This window comes from Meles meles, chromosome 6 (genome assembly GCF_922984935.1).
Source record: "Meles meles chromosome 6, mMelMel3.1 paternal haplotype, whole genome shotgun sequence".
NCBI lineage: Eukaryota > Metazoa > Chordata > Mammalia > Carnivora > Mustelidae > Meles > Meles meles.
In genome coordinates this window covers 143131521-143151990 of record NC_060071.1, presented here as the reverse complement: position 1 = coordinate 143151990, position 20470 = coordinate 143131521, and the positions used below count along the sequence as shown (strand labels likewise).

At 53.5% G+C, this 20470-nt stretch overlaps 1 protein-coding gene across 2 annotated transcripts in view; it reads right to left on the bottom strand.

Moving 5' to 3' along the window:
* The window catches only part of BDKRB1 (bradykinin receptor B1), a 52987-nt gene that overhangs the window by 13044 nt on the left and 19473 nt on the right, over nucleotides 1-20470 (bottom strand). For both annotated transcript variants that reach the window (XM_046009564.1, XM_046009565.1), the window contains exon 2: nucleotides 15571-15680. In XM_046009564.1, coding sequence (XP_045865520.1) covers nucleotides 15571-15680 — 110 coding nt within the window. The remainder of the gene's footprint in view (nucleotides 1-15570; nucleotides 15681-20470) is intronic.

Genomic DNA, 20470 nt, shown 5'->3' with positions numbered 1-20470 from the left:
CTTCCTTGAACTTGGAGTCGGCAAGCCCAGGCTCAAGCCTCAGACCACGTTTACTCATTCGTTCTGGGTACCACTCAGGCCCTGTGTGGGTATACCCCCCAAACGCTCTTGTTTTGGTGCAGCAAAGAAAATGAAACAGTTTCAGATCAGACTGAGGAGTTCTCTGACAACACGGATAGCTCCCCCCATCCCGCTGCTGGGGAGAGAATGCTGGGGAGCTCCTGACCCAGTTTGTTCCTCTGGGAGTGAGTGTGCCCCGTCTACTGCGTGAGCTGTTGTGAAGATCAAATAGATCCTTGGGAAAATGTCGATATTGAGTTGATATTGTGTCATATGGACGCTTACAGGGAAGATGAGTGCATGTATGTGTTCTCCAGTTTTATGACCTTTCTCTGGGGTCAGAAATTGCCCATATGGAAAACCTCTTACATCATTTTTCGATCAACAGAGATGCCTAAATGGTCCTTGTCTACAGCAAAAAAAAAAAAAAAAAAAAAAAAAAAAAAAAAATGAGGGGCATGAAATCAGATTGGTTTTCCTAGGAAACCATGTGCTCATGTGTCTTTAAGAGAGACGGGATTGGGCGCCTGGGTGGTTCAGTGGGTTAAAGCCTCTGCCCTCAGCTCAGGTCACGATCCCAGAGTCCTGGGATCGAGTCCCGCATCGGGCTCTCTGCTCAGCAGGCAGCCTGTTCCCTTCTCTCTCTCTCTCTGCCTGCTTGTGATCTCTCTCTGTCAAATAAATGAATAAAATCTTAAAAAAAAAAAGAGAGAGACGGGATTGATGCTGTAGGCATGTGTCTTTCACATAAATCATGCCGATCCTATGATCGCAAATGCTTCCACAACCTGAGTAGAGGGGAACTGACAGGTTGAAGAGAATGTCCACCTCTTCTTGAAGACTTGGGATCACCCATGGCTGTCTCAGTTCTCATGGTGGCTACACACATGTGACAGAGACAGATAAGATGAAGACCCACGTGAAAGCCCTAAATGGGGGTCTCCAGTGGGCATTGGGATCAGAGAAGATGCCTCAGAAGAGAGCTAACATTTCAGAGTTACTGGCAAAGATGTGTCTCAGTCAGGGCTCTCCAGAAAAACTGAACCAAGAGGATGTCTACCTATTCCTATCTATCTATCTATCTATCTATATATCTATCTATCACTCTCTCTCTCTCTCTCTCTCTCTCTCTCATTCTATCATTCTATCTATCTACCTATCATCTACCCAGCAAGATGTTTATTTCAGGGAGTTAGTTCACGTGTTTGCAGAGGCTGGCTGGTCAAAACCCACCGGGCGGACCAGAGAACCAGAAACACAGGCAGGAGCCCATGCTACAGTCTTGAGACAGAATTTCTTCTTCTCTGGAAACTTCAGTGTTCTAAGTCCCAGGAGGGCCCACATGAGGCCCACCCCCATTATGGAGAACCATCTCCTTTACTGAAAGTCGGCTGATGGCGGACGTTCACCACATCTACAAATGGCCTTTGCGATAACACCTGGATTCATGTTTGATTGAATAACCGGGTGCTGGAGCCCAGTGAAGGTGCCATTGAAGACTCACTGTCACAGATAGCATTTAGAGCTGGGATCCTGGCTTGGATTAGTGAGGGGGTCCATATAGATGAGAGGAGGGGTTAGGGTTGAAGCTTGAGGAACCCCAACATTTAAACGTCAGATGGAAAAGGAGGTATGGGACCAGGAGAGTAGAAAGAGCAGCCACAGGTTCTGTGCCGATCAAGTCTGGGAGACCCTGGGTTAGACCAAGCAGAGAGGAGCGTGCCTCCTTCCTGCAGGACTTCTCAGGGCCTTTAATACAGGTCTGTGCAATGGGCAGCCCCACGAGGAAGATGCAGTAGTTGCAGTTCTGAGACTTATTGGGCCAAGAGGGAGCTAGGTTTTTGTTTTTGTTCTATTATTTTTTGTTTGTTTTTGAGAAACTTTGGGAAAAATCTGCAAAAGTAAATAATGGCACTGAAAGCCTCAGGATTAGAAGGCGAGCTCTGCAGTTCTGGGAGACACCGATAGCAGAACGGGATTGAAGAGCTTCCAGACGGTTGACGGGCTGGGGGTGCCGAGGGGAGAGGACCAGTTCTCGCAATGACAGGCTTGTTCTTCTGTGTGGAGCGCGAGGACAGGGCTCAGGATGACCCAGAAGGCCATGCAGTGGTCAGGATGCCAGGGCCTCAGAGCATCATCGTCCTCCGCGGGGACAAGTGCTTCGGGGAAAAATCTGGTTCGGAAGCAAGGCCTGGGTCTTCAGGGCTGGTCTGGAACTCGTGGGGGAGGGGGGCATGTCTGGGCCGTGGAGCTTGAATCTCAGCTCCCTCACTGCCGGGCCAGGGGAACAGGAAGCCCTTTCTCCACCTCCTCCTGAAGCCTTGGTTCCTTAGTCTGTTGGGGGGGGGGTCCCTTGTCCAAGTTTGGGGATCAGATGAGCCACGGGGGGGACGCTGCTGGCCCCTGGTCAGCAACCCATCACAGCTGGCCTCGTATCGCTTTGCTCTTGCACAAGGAGGTCTTATGTAAGCCGTCCTCGGTCTTGGCCAGGACCCCGGAGAGGAAACAGGCAGACGTGGCTGGCCCACTGAGTGGGCCTCGGAAGGTGACTCAGCATGGAGGCGGCAGCCAGAGGAGCCTCAGCCCTGTCTTGGGTCACCTTGTGGGGCTGTCCATAAACAACATCCCACCGGGGGGAGCTCCGTGCCTGGGCTGCCTGGAAGCCAGGAGCCAGGCCCTGTGGCCTCTGCTTAGCCTGGCCTGAGATGCCCGGAATCAGCCTGCCTTTGGGGTTGAGGGAAAGAAGAGGGGAAACAGGGTGGTCCTGGTCCTGGGCCAGCAGGTCTGTGGTGCACACGCTCTTCGGGCTCGGATTGGCTCCTAACATCTTGGGATCTCGGGAAAGGCCTCAGGATCCTCCTTTTGGAAAACTCTCTGAGGTTCTGTACAATGGTCTATCCTACTCTATCTTAGGGAAACTTCTGTCGCCAGCTAGCATCGCCAGCCCTCAGGAGACCCAAAGAAAGCCCATGGCGGACTTCCGTACCTCTGCACTGCTGGGGACTCTGGGCCGTGGTGGGGAGCACGCCCTCAGGACCAGTAACACAGCTCTAGCCATCTTGGATTGCTGCAGCAAAGCATCACAGATGGGGTGGGTAGGGAGGGGGCTTAAAACGGTGGAAATTTACTCTCTCACAGTTCAGGAGGCCAGAATTCCAAGATCAAGGTGTCTATAGGGTCATTCCTCCCGGAGGGTCTGAGGGGGAGTCTCTTCAATGCCTCTTTCCTGGCTTCTGGAAGTTCCGGGGAATCTTTTTTTTTTTTTTTAATTTTTTTGTTTTAATTTAATTTATTTTCAATGTAACAGAATTCATTATTTATGAACCACACCCAGTGCTCCATGCAATACGTGTCCTCCATAATACCCACCACCAGGGTCCCCCGACCTCCTACCCCCCACCCCTTCAAAACCCTCAGATTGTTTCTCAGAGTCCATAGTCTCTCATGGTTCATCTCCCCCTCCAATTTCCCTCAACTCCCTTCTCCTCTCCATCTCCCCATGTCCTCCATGTTCTTTGCTATGCTCCACAAATAAGTGAAACCATATGATAATTGACTCTCTCTGCTTGACTTATGTCGCTCAGCATCATCTCTTCCAGTCCCGTCCATGTTGCTACAAAAGTTGGGTATTAGGGAGGTTTCCGTAGTGTAGTGGTTATCACGTTCGCCTAACAAAAGTTGGGTATTCATCCTTTCTGATGGAGGCATGATACTCCATAGTGTATATGGACCACATCTTCCTTATCCATTCGTCTGTTGAAGGGCATCTTGGTTCTTTCCACAGTTTGGCGACTGTGGCCATTGCTGCTATAAACATTGGGGTACAGATGGCCCTTCTTTTCACTACATCTGTATCTTTGGGGTAAATACCCAGCAGTGCAATTGCAGGGTCATAGGGAAGCTCTATTTTTAATTTCTTAAGGAATCTCCACACTGTTCTCCAAAGTGGCTGCACCAACTTGCATTCCTACCAACAGTGTAAGAGGATTTCCCTTTCTCTGCATCCTCTCCAACATATGTTGTTTCCTGTCTTGCTAATTTTGGCCATTCTAACTGATGTAAGGTGGTATCTCAATGTGGTTTTAATTTGAATCTCCCTGATGGCTAGTGATGATGAACATTTTTTCATGTGTCTGATAGCCATTTGTATGTCTTCATTGGAGAAGTGTCTGTTCATGTCTTCTGCCCATTTTTTGACATGATTATCTGTTTTGTGTGTGTTGAGTTTGAGGAGTTCTTTATAGATCCTGGATATCAATCTTTTGTCTGTACTGTCATTTGCAAATATCTTCTCCCATTCCGTGGGTTGCCTCTTTGTTTTGTTGACTGTTTCCTTTGCTGTGCAGAAGCTTTTGATCTTGATGAAGTCCCAAAAGTTCATTTTCACTTTTGTTTCCTTTGCCTTTGGAGACAGATCTTGAAAGAAGTTGCTGTGGCTGATATCAAAGAGGTTACTGCCTATGTTCTTCTCTATGATTCTGATGGATTTCCAGGGAATATTTGGTGTTCCTTGGCTTTTGGAAGCCTCACTCCAGCCTCTGCCAACATATGATGGCCTCTGTGTCCCTGTGTGTCTCTCCTCTTCTTATGAGGACCCGGCTCCTTGGACATGGGGCCCACCTCGATCCAGTATTACCCCATCCTTATTTAAAGATTTCGGTGAAGACCTTATTCCCATGTAAGTTTGTCTTCCGAGGTCCCATGTGGATGTGCACTCGACGGGGGAGGGAACCCTATTTAGGCCACCAGAACACTTAGATATGTCTTACTCTTTCAAAGCACCTGGATCCTCATTTTATAGACAAGAAAACAGAAACACAGAGAACTTAACTGGCTTTATCCAAATTCCCATGGCCAGGAGTGGCAGAGCTGGGCTGGGACCCAGGATCTTGGCTCCAAGCCCAGGGTGGTCCCTGTCATATTGGCTCTGCCCTTTATAGTTTATGGAGCCCCCTTTTCAGAGTTACTTGCTCTGGGTGAGACAGGCGTACTTATTGGGTTATCTGCCCATTTTACAGATGGTGAAATGGAGGCCAAAGGCCATGGAGGGATGGTTTGCCAAGATCACATGGTGAGTTAGTGGCATGGTAGGGACTCCAGCCCTGGCCTCCAAAGGTCTTCCCCTACAATTAAATATTACATCTCGGCGTAAGCCTGATGGAAGGAGCCAACCATAAAAGGCACATGGTGTGTGATTCTGTCCATATGAAATGTCCGGAAATCGCAAGTCTAGAGACAGAAGGGAGGTTAGTGGCTCCCAACGGTGTGGGGAGGGAAGGATGGGGGATTTCACTTTGCGGTGATGAATGTGTTCTGGAATCAGAGAACAGTGACCATCGCACAGCTCTGAGAATAAACCGAAAGCCAATGGAATGGGTCAACAGTCTGGCCTGTGAATCATAGTTAGTAAAGCTGCTCCAGAGAATGTCTCCGGGTCAGGCGTTAGCCGCCAGCCCCTGGGGAGGCCGTCCTGCCAGAGGCCAGCACTCACAAGGCGGACAAGATGCGGTCTGTTGATGAGGGCGGACACAGCCCCAGCACTGCCTCAGGAGCTCTTCACGCACAAAGGCACTTTGAGGGCTTTCCTGGTGACAAGATTCCTAACCCCTACCTAAGGCTCGAGTCTGCCAAGGCCAGGTGGGCTTCCTGACCCCCTTCCTGAGGAACTGGGTAGCCCTAGCAAGTCACTTCCTTGCTGGGTCTCAGTTCCCACATCAGGAACCGATGAGCACCTGCCTCCCTGAGTGGTCATGAAGGTCAAGTCTGGAATGGGGTCAGCAGAGTCATGGGACCATTTGACCTCAGCCAAAAACCAACCAACAAAGCATGAGGCTTCGAGCCAATGCCATTGCACAACCATGACCTCCTTGCTCTCCCCAGACGCCCGTATCCTCCAAGGCTGGACGAGAATTCAGAACTACGTGAGGCTCTATAAAGGCACTCAGGGGCTGAGCGACAAGGAGACAGCAGAGCACACTGCTGGTGGCTGCCCATCGAGGCTTCAGCTTCCAAACCATGAAGACAGTGTTAGTGGCTTCATACATCGATGGTAGCCCCCATCACTAGCGTTCCGTCCCGCCAGGTCACAGGGGATCAGTTTGCATCTCTGCACCAGGTCCTCACCCACTCGGCCCCAGGGCAAACTCAGGCTGGGTGGCCACCTGGGCTTCTCCCAATCACACCAGCTTGCTAGGGCCATGGAGGGCCCAGAAGGGAGAGGCCACTCATATTGCCTGGCTGGGTGGAGGGAGGTGGCAGCAAGGCTCTCCCAGACTGTTTCCACCTGCCCAGAGTCCTGCTCACAGTCGCAGCCTGATGGCTTCTTCCGGAGTGTAGACTTCCTCGAGGCAGGCTCCCATCGGTGAACCAAGTCCTTGAAGGAGTGAGCGCCCTAGGGCAATTGTGGGCCACTTCCTCCAAGCTCAGAGCTGCTGCTGGTGCCGCCTGAGTGGGAAGGGCAAGCACTGGAGCGGGGAATAGAAAATCTGCCAGACTCCGTCCGGTCGTGGCCACTAGGGCCAGAGGGTAGAGAATGAGTCAGGAGGTAGAGAGAGGGAAAGAGGCAAGTCAGGGCAGGCTCATGATGGGTCCTGCAGACCACATTGTGGACGTGGAACTTTATGCCAAGAGTGGTGGGACACTATTGCAGGATTTCTCCTTAGAGACTGTGGTCATCACCCTCCCCGTCTGCCTCACAGCCGCCATCACCATCATGGTGGCTCTCGTGGGTCCCGTGCCAACTCTGTACCAGGCACTGTGCTGAACACTCTCTTTGTGAATCCTATTTAGAGTTCTATGGGGTAGGGGTGCCTGGGTGGCTCAGTGGGTTAAGCCTCTGCCTTTGGCTCAGGTCATGATCCCAGGGTCCTGGGATTGAGTCCCGCATCGGGCTCTCTGCTCAGCGGGGAGTCTGCTTCCTCTTCTCTCTCTCTCTGCCTGCCTCTCTGCCTACTTGTGACCTCTATCTCTCTGTCAAGTAGATAAATAAAATCTTAAAAGTAAAGATCCTATGGGGTAGATCCCATTATTATGTCCATTTCACAGATAAGAACATGGAGCCTCAAAAACAGTAAGTGAGACATTCAAGACCACACAACAATAAGTCCTGGCCAGAAGCAGAAATGGAATCCAAGTCTGCCTGATTCCAAAGCCTTGGCTCCTAAACGCTGGTCTTTGGGGTTATAGCCCCTCTCCAGTGGTGTTTGCATTAGAACACGTCATTTACTGCCGAGCAAAGAATAAGAATTAGCAGATGGTGGTGGTCAGAATCAGAGATGGGGAGAGCAGTAACAGAAGGTGGTTTGAAAAGGGAAGAAGCACATAGGAAACTCCACCCAGGAAAACCTTAGGCAGAGTCTAAAAAGAGGTGTTGATCCACTCGGTGGAAGGAATGAAGGAGAGGGTGCCTTTACTGATGAGCCCCACGTTTCTGGCATGAGTGGTTGGAGGGGTAGACAGAGGAGGGCCATTTCTGTAGACACAGAATGCACGTTTTCTTTAATGAATCAGAGAATGAATGAATACATGAAAAATGAAGAGGTCCCCCCAAATGAAGTAGATAACGAGTTCCCCATCACTGGGATTATGCGAACAGTGGCTAGACAACGGCTTAATCTACACATTGCAGAAAACACTCCTGATTTGAAGGGGAGGTCCAGTGGAAAGTAATCAATAAATATATTGCATGCATGAGTGATTGAATCGCTGCCATCCCTATGAATCTAGGTCCTCATGGGGTCCCACCAGCACCTGCTGGGAGCTTGGTGATGAGTTACCACTGCAGGGATGTAGGAGGGGGAAAGTACCAAACCCTCTTAAATCTTCTTACATTTCTGATTTGGTATATTTTAAAGCCTACATTTAATATATATTAGAAAGTTTACATATTGGGTATGTGTAGTAAAAATTCCTTTACTTAGAAAGGTACACAATCAGAAGTGTGGACACCACCGTTCTGGAGGACAGAAGCCGTAAAATAGGTTGAGTGGAATTAATGACCTGTCTCTCCTCTGCCCAAGGCTTCTGCCTGCCTATTGCAATGTAACAATACTCACAACACTCAGGGGTTCTGGAGTTGTAACAAATGAAAAATCTCTGCAAAAAACTCCTCATCCATTTATTAAGCTGTATGGAAAAGACACATGTTTACACATTTCATCCATTTCTCATTGTTTGTGAAATGCTCCCTCTTTACAATGTAACAGCTCTTTGGGTCTTTCATGGGACAGATGGTCTTAATCACAGCGTTGATACAACCCACAGAACGGCTGCCCTCTCACAGACTGATTGCTCCACAGACCATGAGAGGACCCCTGAGTGACCATTAGGGTCCCAGGGCTGTGATGCGGCTCTGCTCAGAGCTGACCTTTAGACCATCGCACGCCGGCTGGTGGACAACAGTACACATTAGCAAAGCACAGCCTCTTTTTTAGTTCACAATATGTGCACCCGTGTGACTTCATTTAAATACTAAACCGTTGCTACTTCTTATTCAACTGTTTTCTTTCTCGGGCTACAAGTGTGTATGTGTACTGGGACAGAGAGGTGTGTGTGGCAGGGGAACAAAGGCTGGGAATCTTTTTAACGTTTTTGTTTTAAAATCTAGAGCTGGCTTGGTGAGGATTTATGAGCTGTTTGCCATCCAACATTTCCCGGTCCCCTTTTGGGTTTCCATCTTCTCCAGAGAAAGCCTGCTAAAAGTATCCATTTATTTTGTTGAGCGAATGAGTGCCGCTGGGTGCTGCATACCTTACTATCCTGGTAGCTCCTGAAACCCATGGCCACTGAGCTGACCCTCCCTGCCTTGGTTCTCTACCACTTGATGTCAGAGCCTGGGTGGTGCATTCTCCAAACTCCCATGGAGCTTGGCACGGTGCTGGCCCCAGGAAGCAGACTGTGAAACATGGGAAAAGAGAAACGAATCCTCCCTGGAGGACCTGGGGCTTGGGGATAGGGCTGTCTTCTAAGGCTCTGGCCAAGGAGGCTGGTCCGGCTTCGGGCGGCCCGAGCCCCGCCCCACGCATCGCCCCGCCCACCGCCGCCCCGCCCAGCGAGGACATAGCCCCGCCCCTCTGTGGTGCTGGCTGTGGGCCTCTGGGGGAGGGCGTTCTCCCTTTTCTGTTCAACAGTGGATCAGCTGTTCCGTTGCTCATCACGTGGGTCCCTCCCCAGGGCTTCCTCACCTTCACACCCACCCGGACCTAGCCAACCTTCCTGACCCAGGGCTGCTGCCCGCACCCATGAGCCGCTCAGCCCTCTTGGGGAGCTCTGTCCCAGGACCAGTGCTCTGGGGTCAGTGACCTTTATGCCAAATTATTGGTCTGCTGCCCTCGCGGGGCCCCCATGAGGCCACCTTCAAATAAACCACTGCTTGGTGGCCTTGGTTGCTGAGACAGGGACCACGGTAGGCGGGCCTGGGCTCCTCCCGAGGGCTGCCCACCGGAGCATGTGGACTCCCTGAGTAAGCTCACCCAGACATCTCTTGGGCTCATCACAATACAAACACTGAACGGGGTGACCTGCCCCCGATATGCTTGTGCATGTGTGCTGGGATGGGGATGGCGGGGGCAGAGTATGGGAAGGAAGGGTGGAAGGCAGTTAATATTATCCAGCACCTGCTACGTGGATAATGCTGATGGGTACTTTACACAACCATGAGCGACAAAGCTGTGTCTTTACAATAAATTTACTTCCGTTCTGTGTGCCTAAGAAAGCCACACGTTGATACAGCACCTTTCCTTCCTCCAAAGTACCTCTATGCCTGTGACTCTTGCAATCCTCACAACACCCTGGTGTTACAGAGGCAGGGACAAGGTGATGTACCGCCCGTTATGGGCTGGGGGCGGCTGGCTCCTCGCCCCTCCCCTCTGCACTTCCCCACAGCGCCTTGCTTGACCATGTCCAGTGGCAGAACAGCTTTCTGGGCGTGGCTAGAGCTCAGTCATCCCCATCTGAGTTTGCAAGTTCCTTCAAGGCAGAGATTATTCTCCTTCTCTTCCCTCTTACCGTTGGGGCTCAGGGCTGCCCAGCCAGCAAGTGACTATTAAGTGTTTACTGAGTTCTTTCTTGGCACAGACCACTTTGTCCATGGACAGGGGAAGGGATGGAATCCCAGTCTCTGGGTTCTCACCAGGGATCCCTCAGAGTTCAACCTTCATTAACCTGAGTGTCAGCCTCCAGAGTCCCAGCTCGAGAGATCTGAGAGATCTAAGGCAAAACCCCAGCCAGGTCCCGCCTGCGCACTCAGCCGTGGCACCAGAGCTGGGGGGCCGCTCTCCTGAAGGTCTGGGCTGCTGTGCTGCGCCAGGGCGGGACACACATGGGAGGGAAGCTCAGTCACTCCTGTCCCTGTCCCCAGGCCTCCTCCACTCCCGCAGGGTGCAGACTGGCCCAGGGGTGGCAGCAGATGAGAACAATAATACTGTCATGTGTATGGAGCCCTAGGCCATGTGTGAGGTCCCCTCATCCTCCTGGCCTGGCTTGCCGCAGCTTGGGCAGGGTTGCCGTGAAGCTCCTGGGTTTTCCTAGAGACACCGACTTCCTGCCCAAGGTTACACCTGCGGCATGCCTTCCATTCCTTCCTGGACATATCCTGAAGCACCCCTCTCCCTCCGTCCCAGCACCTAGGAGCAGGGGTCCCGGCAGCGTCTCCCTCACTGGCTGTTCCCCGCCCAGTCTGGCAGTTTGTGAATCTGGCGCTCCACAGAGATGGAGGTCCGGAGCGTGCCCATGGAGTTCTCCACCTTGTTGGGCTCCGGCATGCAGCCCCCTTTCTGGCACAGTCCCCAGAACACCTCCCGGGACTTCTTGCGGAAGCGCTTGCCCACGATCACGTACACCAGCGGGTTGAGGCAGCTGTTGCTGTAGGCCACGTAGGAGGCGATCTGTGTGAAGACGTCGATCACGTGCTCATCCCAGCAGCCGGACAGGATTTCCAGACGCAGCAGCGTGTCCAGCACGGTGCTGATCTGGAAGGGCAGCCAGCAGATGATGAACAGCAGCAGCACGGCCAGGACCAGCACCGTGGCCTTCCTCTCCGTCTGGATCTCCTTGAACTTCTGCATCTCGTTGTTCCGCAGCACCTGCATGATCTGCACCGTGCAGAAGGTGATGATGGCCAAGGGCAACAGGAAGCCCACGAAGTTCAGGAGGATGTTGGTGAACACTTCCCAGGTGCGGGACGGGTAGATGATGACGCAGGCTGTGACGTTGTGGCCCTCGTCCCTATACTCCTTCATGGTCCGGAAGGCCAGCATGGGCGAACTCAGGAGCAGCGTGCATCCCCAGATCACCAGGCTGTACAGCTTGGCCCAGCGCACCCCGCGCATCCGGCCCATGGACATGGTCTTCACCAGGGCCAGGTAGCGGTCGATGCTGACCAGCATCAGGAAGGAGATGCTGCTGTAGAGGTTCATGTAGAGCATGGTGTTCACCACGCGGCAGAGGACCTCCCCGAAGAGCCAGTCGAAGTTGTTGGCGATGGTGATGGCCCAGAAGGGCAGCCCGCAGGCCAGGATCAGGTCCGCCATAGCCAGGTTGCCCAGGTAGATCTCGGCCACCGTGCAGCTGGTCTTGTGCAGGCAGAAGATGCTGAGGACAAAAATGTTCTCGAGGGCCGCCAGCACGAACAGCACCCAGAGGAAGGGGGCCTGGATGGTGTTGAGCCAGTTCCACCAGTTGGAGAAGACGCAGGTGCTGGGCACCGTCCCGTTGAGAGCAGGCATGAGGACTTGCGAGGTGATGTTGAGCATTTCCGTGCTGAAAGAAAGTGGAAAAGAGGCTGTTACACCTCGGGTCACAAGAGGCAGGAGAAACAGCTGACGCAGAAGGAGGAGGGGCTCAGCAAGCAGCTTCCAGAAGCCAGGTCAGGAGCAGCACTCAGGGCCTTTCTGCCGCACGCTCAGAGACTCGGGTCCGGCCATCCCTGACTCCCCGGGGTCTTTGAAAGGTACCCCGTGTCCTTGGGCGAGGCTGAGAGGTCGTGGTCTTTGCCTTGGTGCTGCACTGGGATGTTTCCTTGGCGAGCGTCCATCACCAGCACTGACCATGGTAGTCTTGGACCCTGGAGTTCCTCGACGCCTCCATGATGGGAGGATACGTGCACATTCCTTCCTTATCACACGGGCCCCTCCCAGGGGAGCTGGTCATCTTTCAGATTCTCACAGCCTGGTCACGGTGAGTAATTGATTAGAGGAGATAAATGGTATCATGCGGGACTGGGAGATTCCCGCCTGGCTCCGCGACCACAGCCCATGTGCCCACACCCTGTCTCCTTCTGGCAGAGGGCAGCTTTGTGCTTCTAGAACACCCACCAGCAAGGAGTTGATGATAATCAGAGGTTCCATGATGGAAAGGGAGGGCAGGGGCTTTGGAACCAGGCAGTTCTCCTGGGTTCAAATCCTAGCTCATTCATTAGCTGTGTGACCTTGGGTAGGTCTAAACCTCTCTGAACCTCAATGACCTACCCCGTAAAATGGGAATAACATAATCTACTTGTCAGGGTTGTGGTGGGAATCCAAGACAATTGGAAAAAGCCCCAACCTCGGTACTCGGTTTGATAAGTGAGAGTAACTACTTTTGTGGACCACCAGCAACAGTGGGCTCGCTCCTGTGTTAGCGATTTTATCACTAACCCGCTGGTTTCTCTTTCACTCTTGGGTGAGACTCAGACCATGGGGTCGTTCCTTTTCTAGAAGTGTCGCAGTTAAGGATAATTCATCTCTACCTTCAGCAAAGAGGCATGGGACTTGGACACATATAGGTTCCAATCCTAGCTGTGTGGTCTTGGGCAAATCGCTTGACCTCTCTGAGCTTCCATTTCATCTCCTTTGGAGTAGAGTATTACTCTCTTCTTGACTTGCTTTGCATGGCTGTGGCAATGTTTGAATCGAAGAGTGGATATGAAGACACGTTGCAGGCAGAAAGCACAACCCAGACGGCAGGACTGAGTGGACATTTTCCCAGTGCCCTATGTGGTGGGGGAGGGAAGGTGGCCCTAGGTGGGCTCTTCCTAGAAGGTGATTCTTTCCTGGGCAGGCTAATGGGGTAGGGGTTGAGCCACAACTTATGGGGAAGAATCTGCTGTTCACCTTGGGATTTCCTAGGAAAACCCCCCCTCTTACTTCCAGGAGTAGCTGGCTGGTTTTCAGTGGCCAGACTGGGCGTCTCTGACTGACTAACTTACTCATCGATGCGTTTGTCCTTTCCTTTTTATTTTTAAAAAGATTTTAAAAATTTATTTAACAGAGATAGAGAGATCACAAGTAGGCAGAGAGAGAGAGGGGGAAGCAGGCTCCCTGCTGAGCAGAGAGCCCAATGTGGGGCTCGATCCCAGGACCCTGAGATCATGACCTGAGCCGAAGGCAGAGACTTAACCCACTGAACCACCCAGGTGCCCCACATTTATCTTTTAAATGTGCCTCGAGCTTCTTCTCTGTGGGAGCCAGGAGCCAGTACCACGTGTCCCCTGCCTTGTCCACGTTCCCAAGTGTGACGAATGCCATGGGGTGGAAGGAAGGGCACAGGGCACAGAATTGGGGGGGGAGGGGAGAAGGTTGGAGGTGATTCTGGAGCTAGGTGTCCCAGGATGAGGGACATGTCAATGGGCAGCAGGAAGGAACAGCATTATACGGTGACAGATGGCGGCTGTACTTGGGGTGAGCAGAGCGTAATGTACAGAGAACTTGGATCACTGTGTTGTACACCCACAACCAAGGTAGCATTGTGTGTCAACTGAACTCCGATAAAGTTAAAAAACAAAACAAAAACAACAACAAAGGGGAGGGGACCGACCGACTGCTCCAAGGGAGCAGCTTGAGCGAAGGTGCAGAGTGGAGAAGCCTCTGGCACGTTCTGGAAGGCAGACTAGATGTTGGACAGGTAGGCGGGAAGTGGCAGGAGATGGGATGAATAAGGGGAAAAAGGACAGTCATCACTGGCTGCTAAGAAACTGAGGCTTTGTCCCCGAGGGCTTTGAGGAGGGAGCGACGAAATAGATAAAACACTCTAGAAAGACCCTCTGGTGAAGTGGCGGCTTTAGGAGCAAACATTCTGTACCAGCCTTCCCTTCAAAGGGGAGAGTCTCGTTCCTCTTCCAGGGAACGTGGCCAGACTTGGTGACTTGCTTCCCACCCACGGGGGCGGTGACTGTGAGTGACTCTCACAGCCAGTCCGAGCACACGCACGTTGCAGGGGTGCCTGCAGGGCACAGCGGGTTCAGCGTCTGAGCCTGAGTTTCAGCGCGGGTCGTGATCTCAGGGTCACGAGATCGAGCCCCGTGTCGGGCTCCACGCTCGGTGCTTGAGATTCTTGAGATTCTCTCTCCCTCTGTCTTTACTCCTCTCTGCCACGTGGCCCCCTCACCCCTGGACTCTCTCTCTCTCTCTTTCTCTCAAATAAATAAATCTTTTTTAAAAACCCACAGTGCTGTTCCTCCTTGGCCTCTTGGGTCTCTTGCTGAGGGGGAGACCGGCTGCTGCGTTGGGAGGGCACACAAGCAGCCATGTGGAGAGGAACCCCCTTGCCTCTTGGAAGTGGATCCTGTGGTCCCAGGTAAGCCTTTGGTTGACGCCGGCCCCCAGCCTTTGAGTGGTCTAGTGGAGGACAGCTGAGGCCCCAGACATCAGGGAACTGAGATGAGCTGTCCCTGCTGGGTCTTAAGTTCCTGACCCCTGCAAACTGATTGGCTCTAGAGCTAAGGCCTACTCTGGGCAGCCTCCCTGGTCCAGCCTTTGGCCCTGTTTCTGCAGCCACAGAAGACCCACTTCCTCCGTGCCCCAGGCTTGGAGAGTTGACTCTCAGGGTCCAGCTCTCTGAGGCTGAAGTCACCAGCTGCTGCTCGTTCATTTCCCAGCAATATGGTCCCTGGCCACCGGGATGGCCCCTGGCCCCTAGTTGGCTCTGAGAAGCCACAGATTCATCCGAGGTGGCCTGGGGAATGTGTAACTGGGAGTTATGAGCCCCGAGGCTATCTGGTCATCTGCAGAGTGAGCTGCGCTCCCGCACGGGCCTGGGGGGCTGGGCCAACACTGCCCCCTGAGAACCGACCCTCCTTTTCCTCTGTTTCCACTCAGGATCGTCGGCTCTCCCTACATCCTCTCTTTAGGGTGGCTTGGCCTTCTACCAGATGTCAGACATGTGTTGGAAACTTCCCGTCTCCATGGTGACTGGGCACGTCATGTCTCTGTCTGATTCCTTGGGTGTTGACATCAGAGTGTCTCCCCATTTCCAAGTTCATCTGGGATAGCTCACACGTGACCACTGGTACTGTGTCCTCATCCTGCATCTCTGTGCTCCAACAAACTCCACAGAACACCCCCTCCGTCTGCGCCACCAGGCCCATGGGGATTTGAACATTGGCCACGCCAGCCCCCTAGAGTTTTCGTCTGTGGATTCAACATCCCTTGTCGCTTCAACTACTGTCCAGGAGATGGGGGTCAGGTTCTCCAGGCCTTCTCCAGGCTGTCTGGCCCTTCCTTATAAGGAGTATGTCAAGGAAGTCTTTTGACTTACCTAAAAGAGGCTGTGGTGGGCACAGGATCCTCATGAAAAGACAGGAACATTGATCTTTTCCAGGTGGAGAACATCTTGACTCAGTGTGGGACGAGAGGGAGGCTCCTGGGCTAACCAGGGGAGAAAGGACAGTTAGATGGTGGCTGGGGACCATAAAACACACATACTCTCCACCAGGGAAGGGAAACGGAGTCCTTCACTTAACAAATGTTTATTAAGCAGCTATTGCATACGGGTGTTAGGGACCTAATGGTATAATGTCCTGTCCTCCAGGAGCGTACAGTCCAATGGAGAAGCTAGGTGTTCCTGCATTAGTCACTGATTAACTGAAAACTGACATAAACGCTATGAAGTAAAGGTCCCATGGCAGAAAGTAACACGGAGTCCTAAACCAGCTCTAGGGGATGAATGGGTATTTATTTTGAGACCTGAAGGTATGCAGGAGGAAACTGGGTCAAAGGATGGTGGTAGAGAGGAGGATGTCTGGGTGGAAGGAACAGCAGGTGCAAAGGTCCTGAGGCAGGAAGAAACTTGCTGTGGACATGTGTTAGGCCCTGGTGGCTGCTGCGGGAAGGAGGGGATGAGATTGTGGCAGGGGTAGTGTGGAGGCAGGGAGACATTCGTCTGGGAGCCGGATAATGGAGACTGGAGAAGAGGAATCCCAGGGGTGTTTAGAGAGGCTGTAAGGCTGGCCAGGGAGAGGCTGGGGATGGGGGTTAAGGACGCCCCTCCCTACCCACCACAGGGGCTGCCATCTCCTATGGAGGGAAGAGGCAGAGGGGGCTTCCCCATCTCACGCGACCTCTTGCTCCTGTCCCGGAAGCGTGGGACTAGCCGGGAGCCCGGGGGCACATGCGTGTGAGTGCATGCAGCCAAGGGTCTGCCCAGCTCCAGCTTCCAGTCACTTCTTAGCAAGAGCAGCCTGTGCAAAGGGCAGGCACACGGGCTTCCAGAAGCCAGCTGTCTGAATTCAGCTGTGGAGGCTGGAGCTAGGGCAGCGGACAGTTCAGGAAATACAGGCATGTTAGAAAAAGAAGGGACGGAGTTGGTAAGTGGGAAACAGGCGGAAGACATTTAGTTCACATCTGAAAAAGGTTTAGCAGAACCCCTAAGCTGAGCTGAGGCCAGGATTTAGAACTTTCCAGAGGAGGAACGGACTGCAGAGTGGTACTGACCCTCCAGGCAGGGGGATCTAGGGAAGGGAAGACAGGCCTCATAGATTGCCTTTTTGGGGAGGCCCTTCCTGGCCCCTAAGAAGAAAATTCAACTGGAAGTGAGAGGTCGTATGCTTGAATCGTTCATTCCTCCATGCTGCTTAGTGAGAAAGAGCCCAGTGACCTTCCTCTGTCTCTGGGGTTCCCTCCCTGCTGAGGGACCTCAGCCGGCCTACAGGCCTCCCTTCCCCACAGGACGGTGACAGGTGACTCAGGGCCTCCAGCGCCGTCACCCTGGGGAGTGCCCAGCATTTCCTCACTGCCCTCCCTTGTGTCCACCCGCTGGGCTGTTGGAGATCTGTCCGGCTGACCCCAACTGCTCCCATTTTCAAAACAAAGCCCAAGGCTTCTCTCTGTCCAGCAGGCCCAAGAGAGGGATTTCAGGTCCAGAGAAGCTAGTGGCGTGGGGTGGGGGGTGGTGTGTGTTGTTTCTGTCCTTCTGCTTTGGAGGTGCCCAGCCCAGGGGGGGACTGTGTGGGGCTGCAGGCTGCTCCCCACCCCTCTCCCTGCAGCCCACCCCCAGCCCCAGGGGGCCCCTTCCGTGGACTCGGGCAGCGGGAGCACCGGCAGGACACGGAGGGAGGCAGAGCATGAAGATGGGGCATCGGTCCCTGTTTCCCTGCCTCGGGGCCTCCAGGGGCTGAGGTCACAGCGGCTCCGAGGGGCCCCTTCCACCTCCCTGGCCAGGATTCCGGAGATGACCTCCTCCACCACCCCATCTTCCTCTGGTCTCGGCAAGGGGCGGGGACCGCCGCCCGAGCCTTGGCTGTGCTAGCCCTGAGGTTCCACAGAGTGTCCACACTAAACAGACCCTCTGTCCAAAATCTCTCCATATTGGGGTCACCTGGGTGGCTCCATCGTTAGGCGTCTGCCTTCGGTTCTGGTCATGATCCCAGAGTCCTGAGGTCGAGTCCCGCATCCGGCTCCCTGCTCAGTGGGAAGCCTGCTTCTCCCTCTGCCCCTCCCCACTGCTTGTGTTACTTCTCTCTCTGTCTCTCTCTTTGTTAAATAAATACATCTTTTTTTTTTTTTTTTTTTTAAAGAAAGAAACCTCTCCATATTGCCCGGTGTGGTGTGAATGTGCCTTCTCCGTCCTCCTGGGACCCTGTGGGGATTATAAAATCTAATGTCAGATGTCAGAGAGGGATTGGAAGGAATGTGGGAGGGAGTGTGGCTCTGGGGCACATTGGCTCCGGGGAGGGGGTGGTCAGGAGTGTGGCCCTCATTCTCTGTCACCCGGAAGGAGCTCCCTTGTCCCTCAGTCCCCCGCCCGGCCTCAGGACTGTCCTGGTCAGTCTCCGCCACCCCCGCCCCCCAGGCCAGAGCAGCGAGGGGGGAGGGGGTGACTGCAGATGGGCTTCCCCCTTGTGCCTCACACTGATGCTTCGTAAGGAACCTCCAACATCCTGATTCATTCGTTCTGCATCTGCCTCAGAATCCAGGCCAAGAAGACTCGCTTCAAAAATATTTCCTTTCGTTGAATCACAGGAATCCTCTCTGTCCCCGCTGCCAGGAGTAAATGCCATGTGAGTCTCACAGGGAGACCCTTGTGGCTTCCCGGGAGCTCGCGTCTCAGGGGCTCTGAGTCTGGGGTCACCCGGAAATGCACAGCGTCCCTTTCTCAGTCCTTCCCCTGGACTGGAGACCCCAACCTCACAGCCCCCCCCCGACCCCCGGCGGCATCCTGTGGCTGTGCGAGACCCGGGAGGAACTGCCCGTGGCGAGGGGTGTGGGCCGGACGGTGGGGAACCCTGGAGCATGTGGTCACCCTTCCTGACAGGCCGGTCCCCACGGGGCCCATGTGGCTTCAACCTCTGTCTGGGATTTGCACCCGTTTTCTGCAAAGTGGGTGGGTCCAGTGCCCACGTCTAGCCAGACTCGAAGAGCTTGGAGCCCACTGGATTTATTTTTTGCAGGTGGTTTTTTTTTTTTTTTTTTAAAGATTTTATTTTGACAGAGAGAGATCACAAGTAGGCAGAGAGACAGGCAGAGAGAGGGGGAAGCAGGCTCCCTGCCGAGCAGAGAGCCCGATGTGGGGCTCGATCCCAGGACCCTGGGATCATGACCTGAGCTGAAGGCAGAGGCTTAACCCACTGAGCCACCCAGGCGCCCCTGCGGGTGGTTTTGATGACAGATGGTACTCAGTTTCCTTTTAATAAAGTTGGTGATAGGAAGTCACAGGTCAAAAGTAAGTCTCTTAGAGAAGCGGCTGTGTGGGTGCTTAGGTCTGGCAGAGACCGCATGTGGAATGACCGAATTTGGGAAAACAACCCCAAAACGCCTAGCTGGAAATGGGGGGGGGGGGCGCCCAGGCTTGTGGGATCAGAAGTCAGACCTGGAACTGGGTCGTCTCCACTGGGCTTCTTATCTGTGGGTTCGTATAAAAACAGCCCCCACCTCCCAGGGCTGTCAGCACGTGGAAATAAATGCACACGGCACGTGGGCAGTGTGTTCTCGAAGCTGGGCTGACCTTCCTGCCCCAGGAAGAGGGCTGGTCTGCTTCTGCCATAGCGTGAGCCGAGGGATGCAGGAGACCCTTCCACCGCTCACAGCTCATGGACCCACGCTCGGTTCCCAGACGCTGATTCCTCAGCTGGATGGAGAGAGGTGAGTGTGTCTCTGGGATGTGTTGTGTATGTGTGTAGGGTGTGTATGTTGTGTATGTGTGTGGGGTGTGTGTGAGATGTGGTGTGAGATTATGTGTGTGTGCATGGTGTGGATTGTGTGGTGTGTGCAGTGTGTATGTGTGTGGTGTGTGCATGGTGTGTGTGTGTGGTGTGTATGTGCATGGTGTGTGTTGTGTGTTGTGTGCGATGTGTATGTGTGTGGTGTGTGCGTGGTGTGTGTATGGTATGTGTGGGATGTGTGTGAGGTGTGTGCTGTGTGTGTGAGGTGTGTGCTGTGTGTGTGATGTGTGCATGTTGTATATGTGTGTGGTGTGTGTGCGTGGTGTGTGTTTGGTATGGGGGCGATGTGTGTATATGGTGTGTGTTCTGTGGTCTATGCAGTGTGTGTGGTGTGTGTGTATTGTGTGTTGTGTGTGGTATGTGTATGGTGAGTGTTGTGTGGTGTGTTGTGTGACCGTCTATCCCATGTTGTGTTGTGTGTGGGTGTGTACGTGTGTTGTGTGTGTGTTTGGTATGTGTATGATGTGTGTGTGGTGTGTATGTGTATGGTGTGTGTTGTGTGTGGTATGTGTCGTATGTATGTGTGTGGCGTGTGCATGGCGTGTGTGTGGGGTGGCGTGTGTGATGTGTGTGTGGTGTGTTTGTGTGTCCATCCCACTATATTCCGCATCCTGAGAGGGAAGGGCGCTATCTTCCTCATCTTGCCACTCCGCTGGGCCTGCACCGATTTGCACGTCCCCGTCTCTTGAAAGACACTTGCCCGTGAGTAAGTGGAATCTCTCCGACCACGCAGCAAGTCAGAATCAAGGCCAGGGTCAGAAAGAGCCGACGTCTCGAGTCACATGGGAGAGCCCTCTCTGGACACCTCCCCAGCACGGCCGCTTTCCTCTGAGCTCTGATCCCCACGGTCCCGGGAAGGGGCTGTTTATAGCCAGTCACCAGGGAAGAGATTGGGCCACAGTAAACACTGGCGGGGGGGGCGGGGAGGGAGGTGACCTCCTGCACCTTGTTGGCCTCCGCGGCAGGGCAGAAGCATGGCCTGGGCACAGTTTCCAGGGG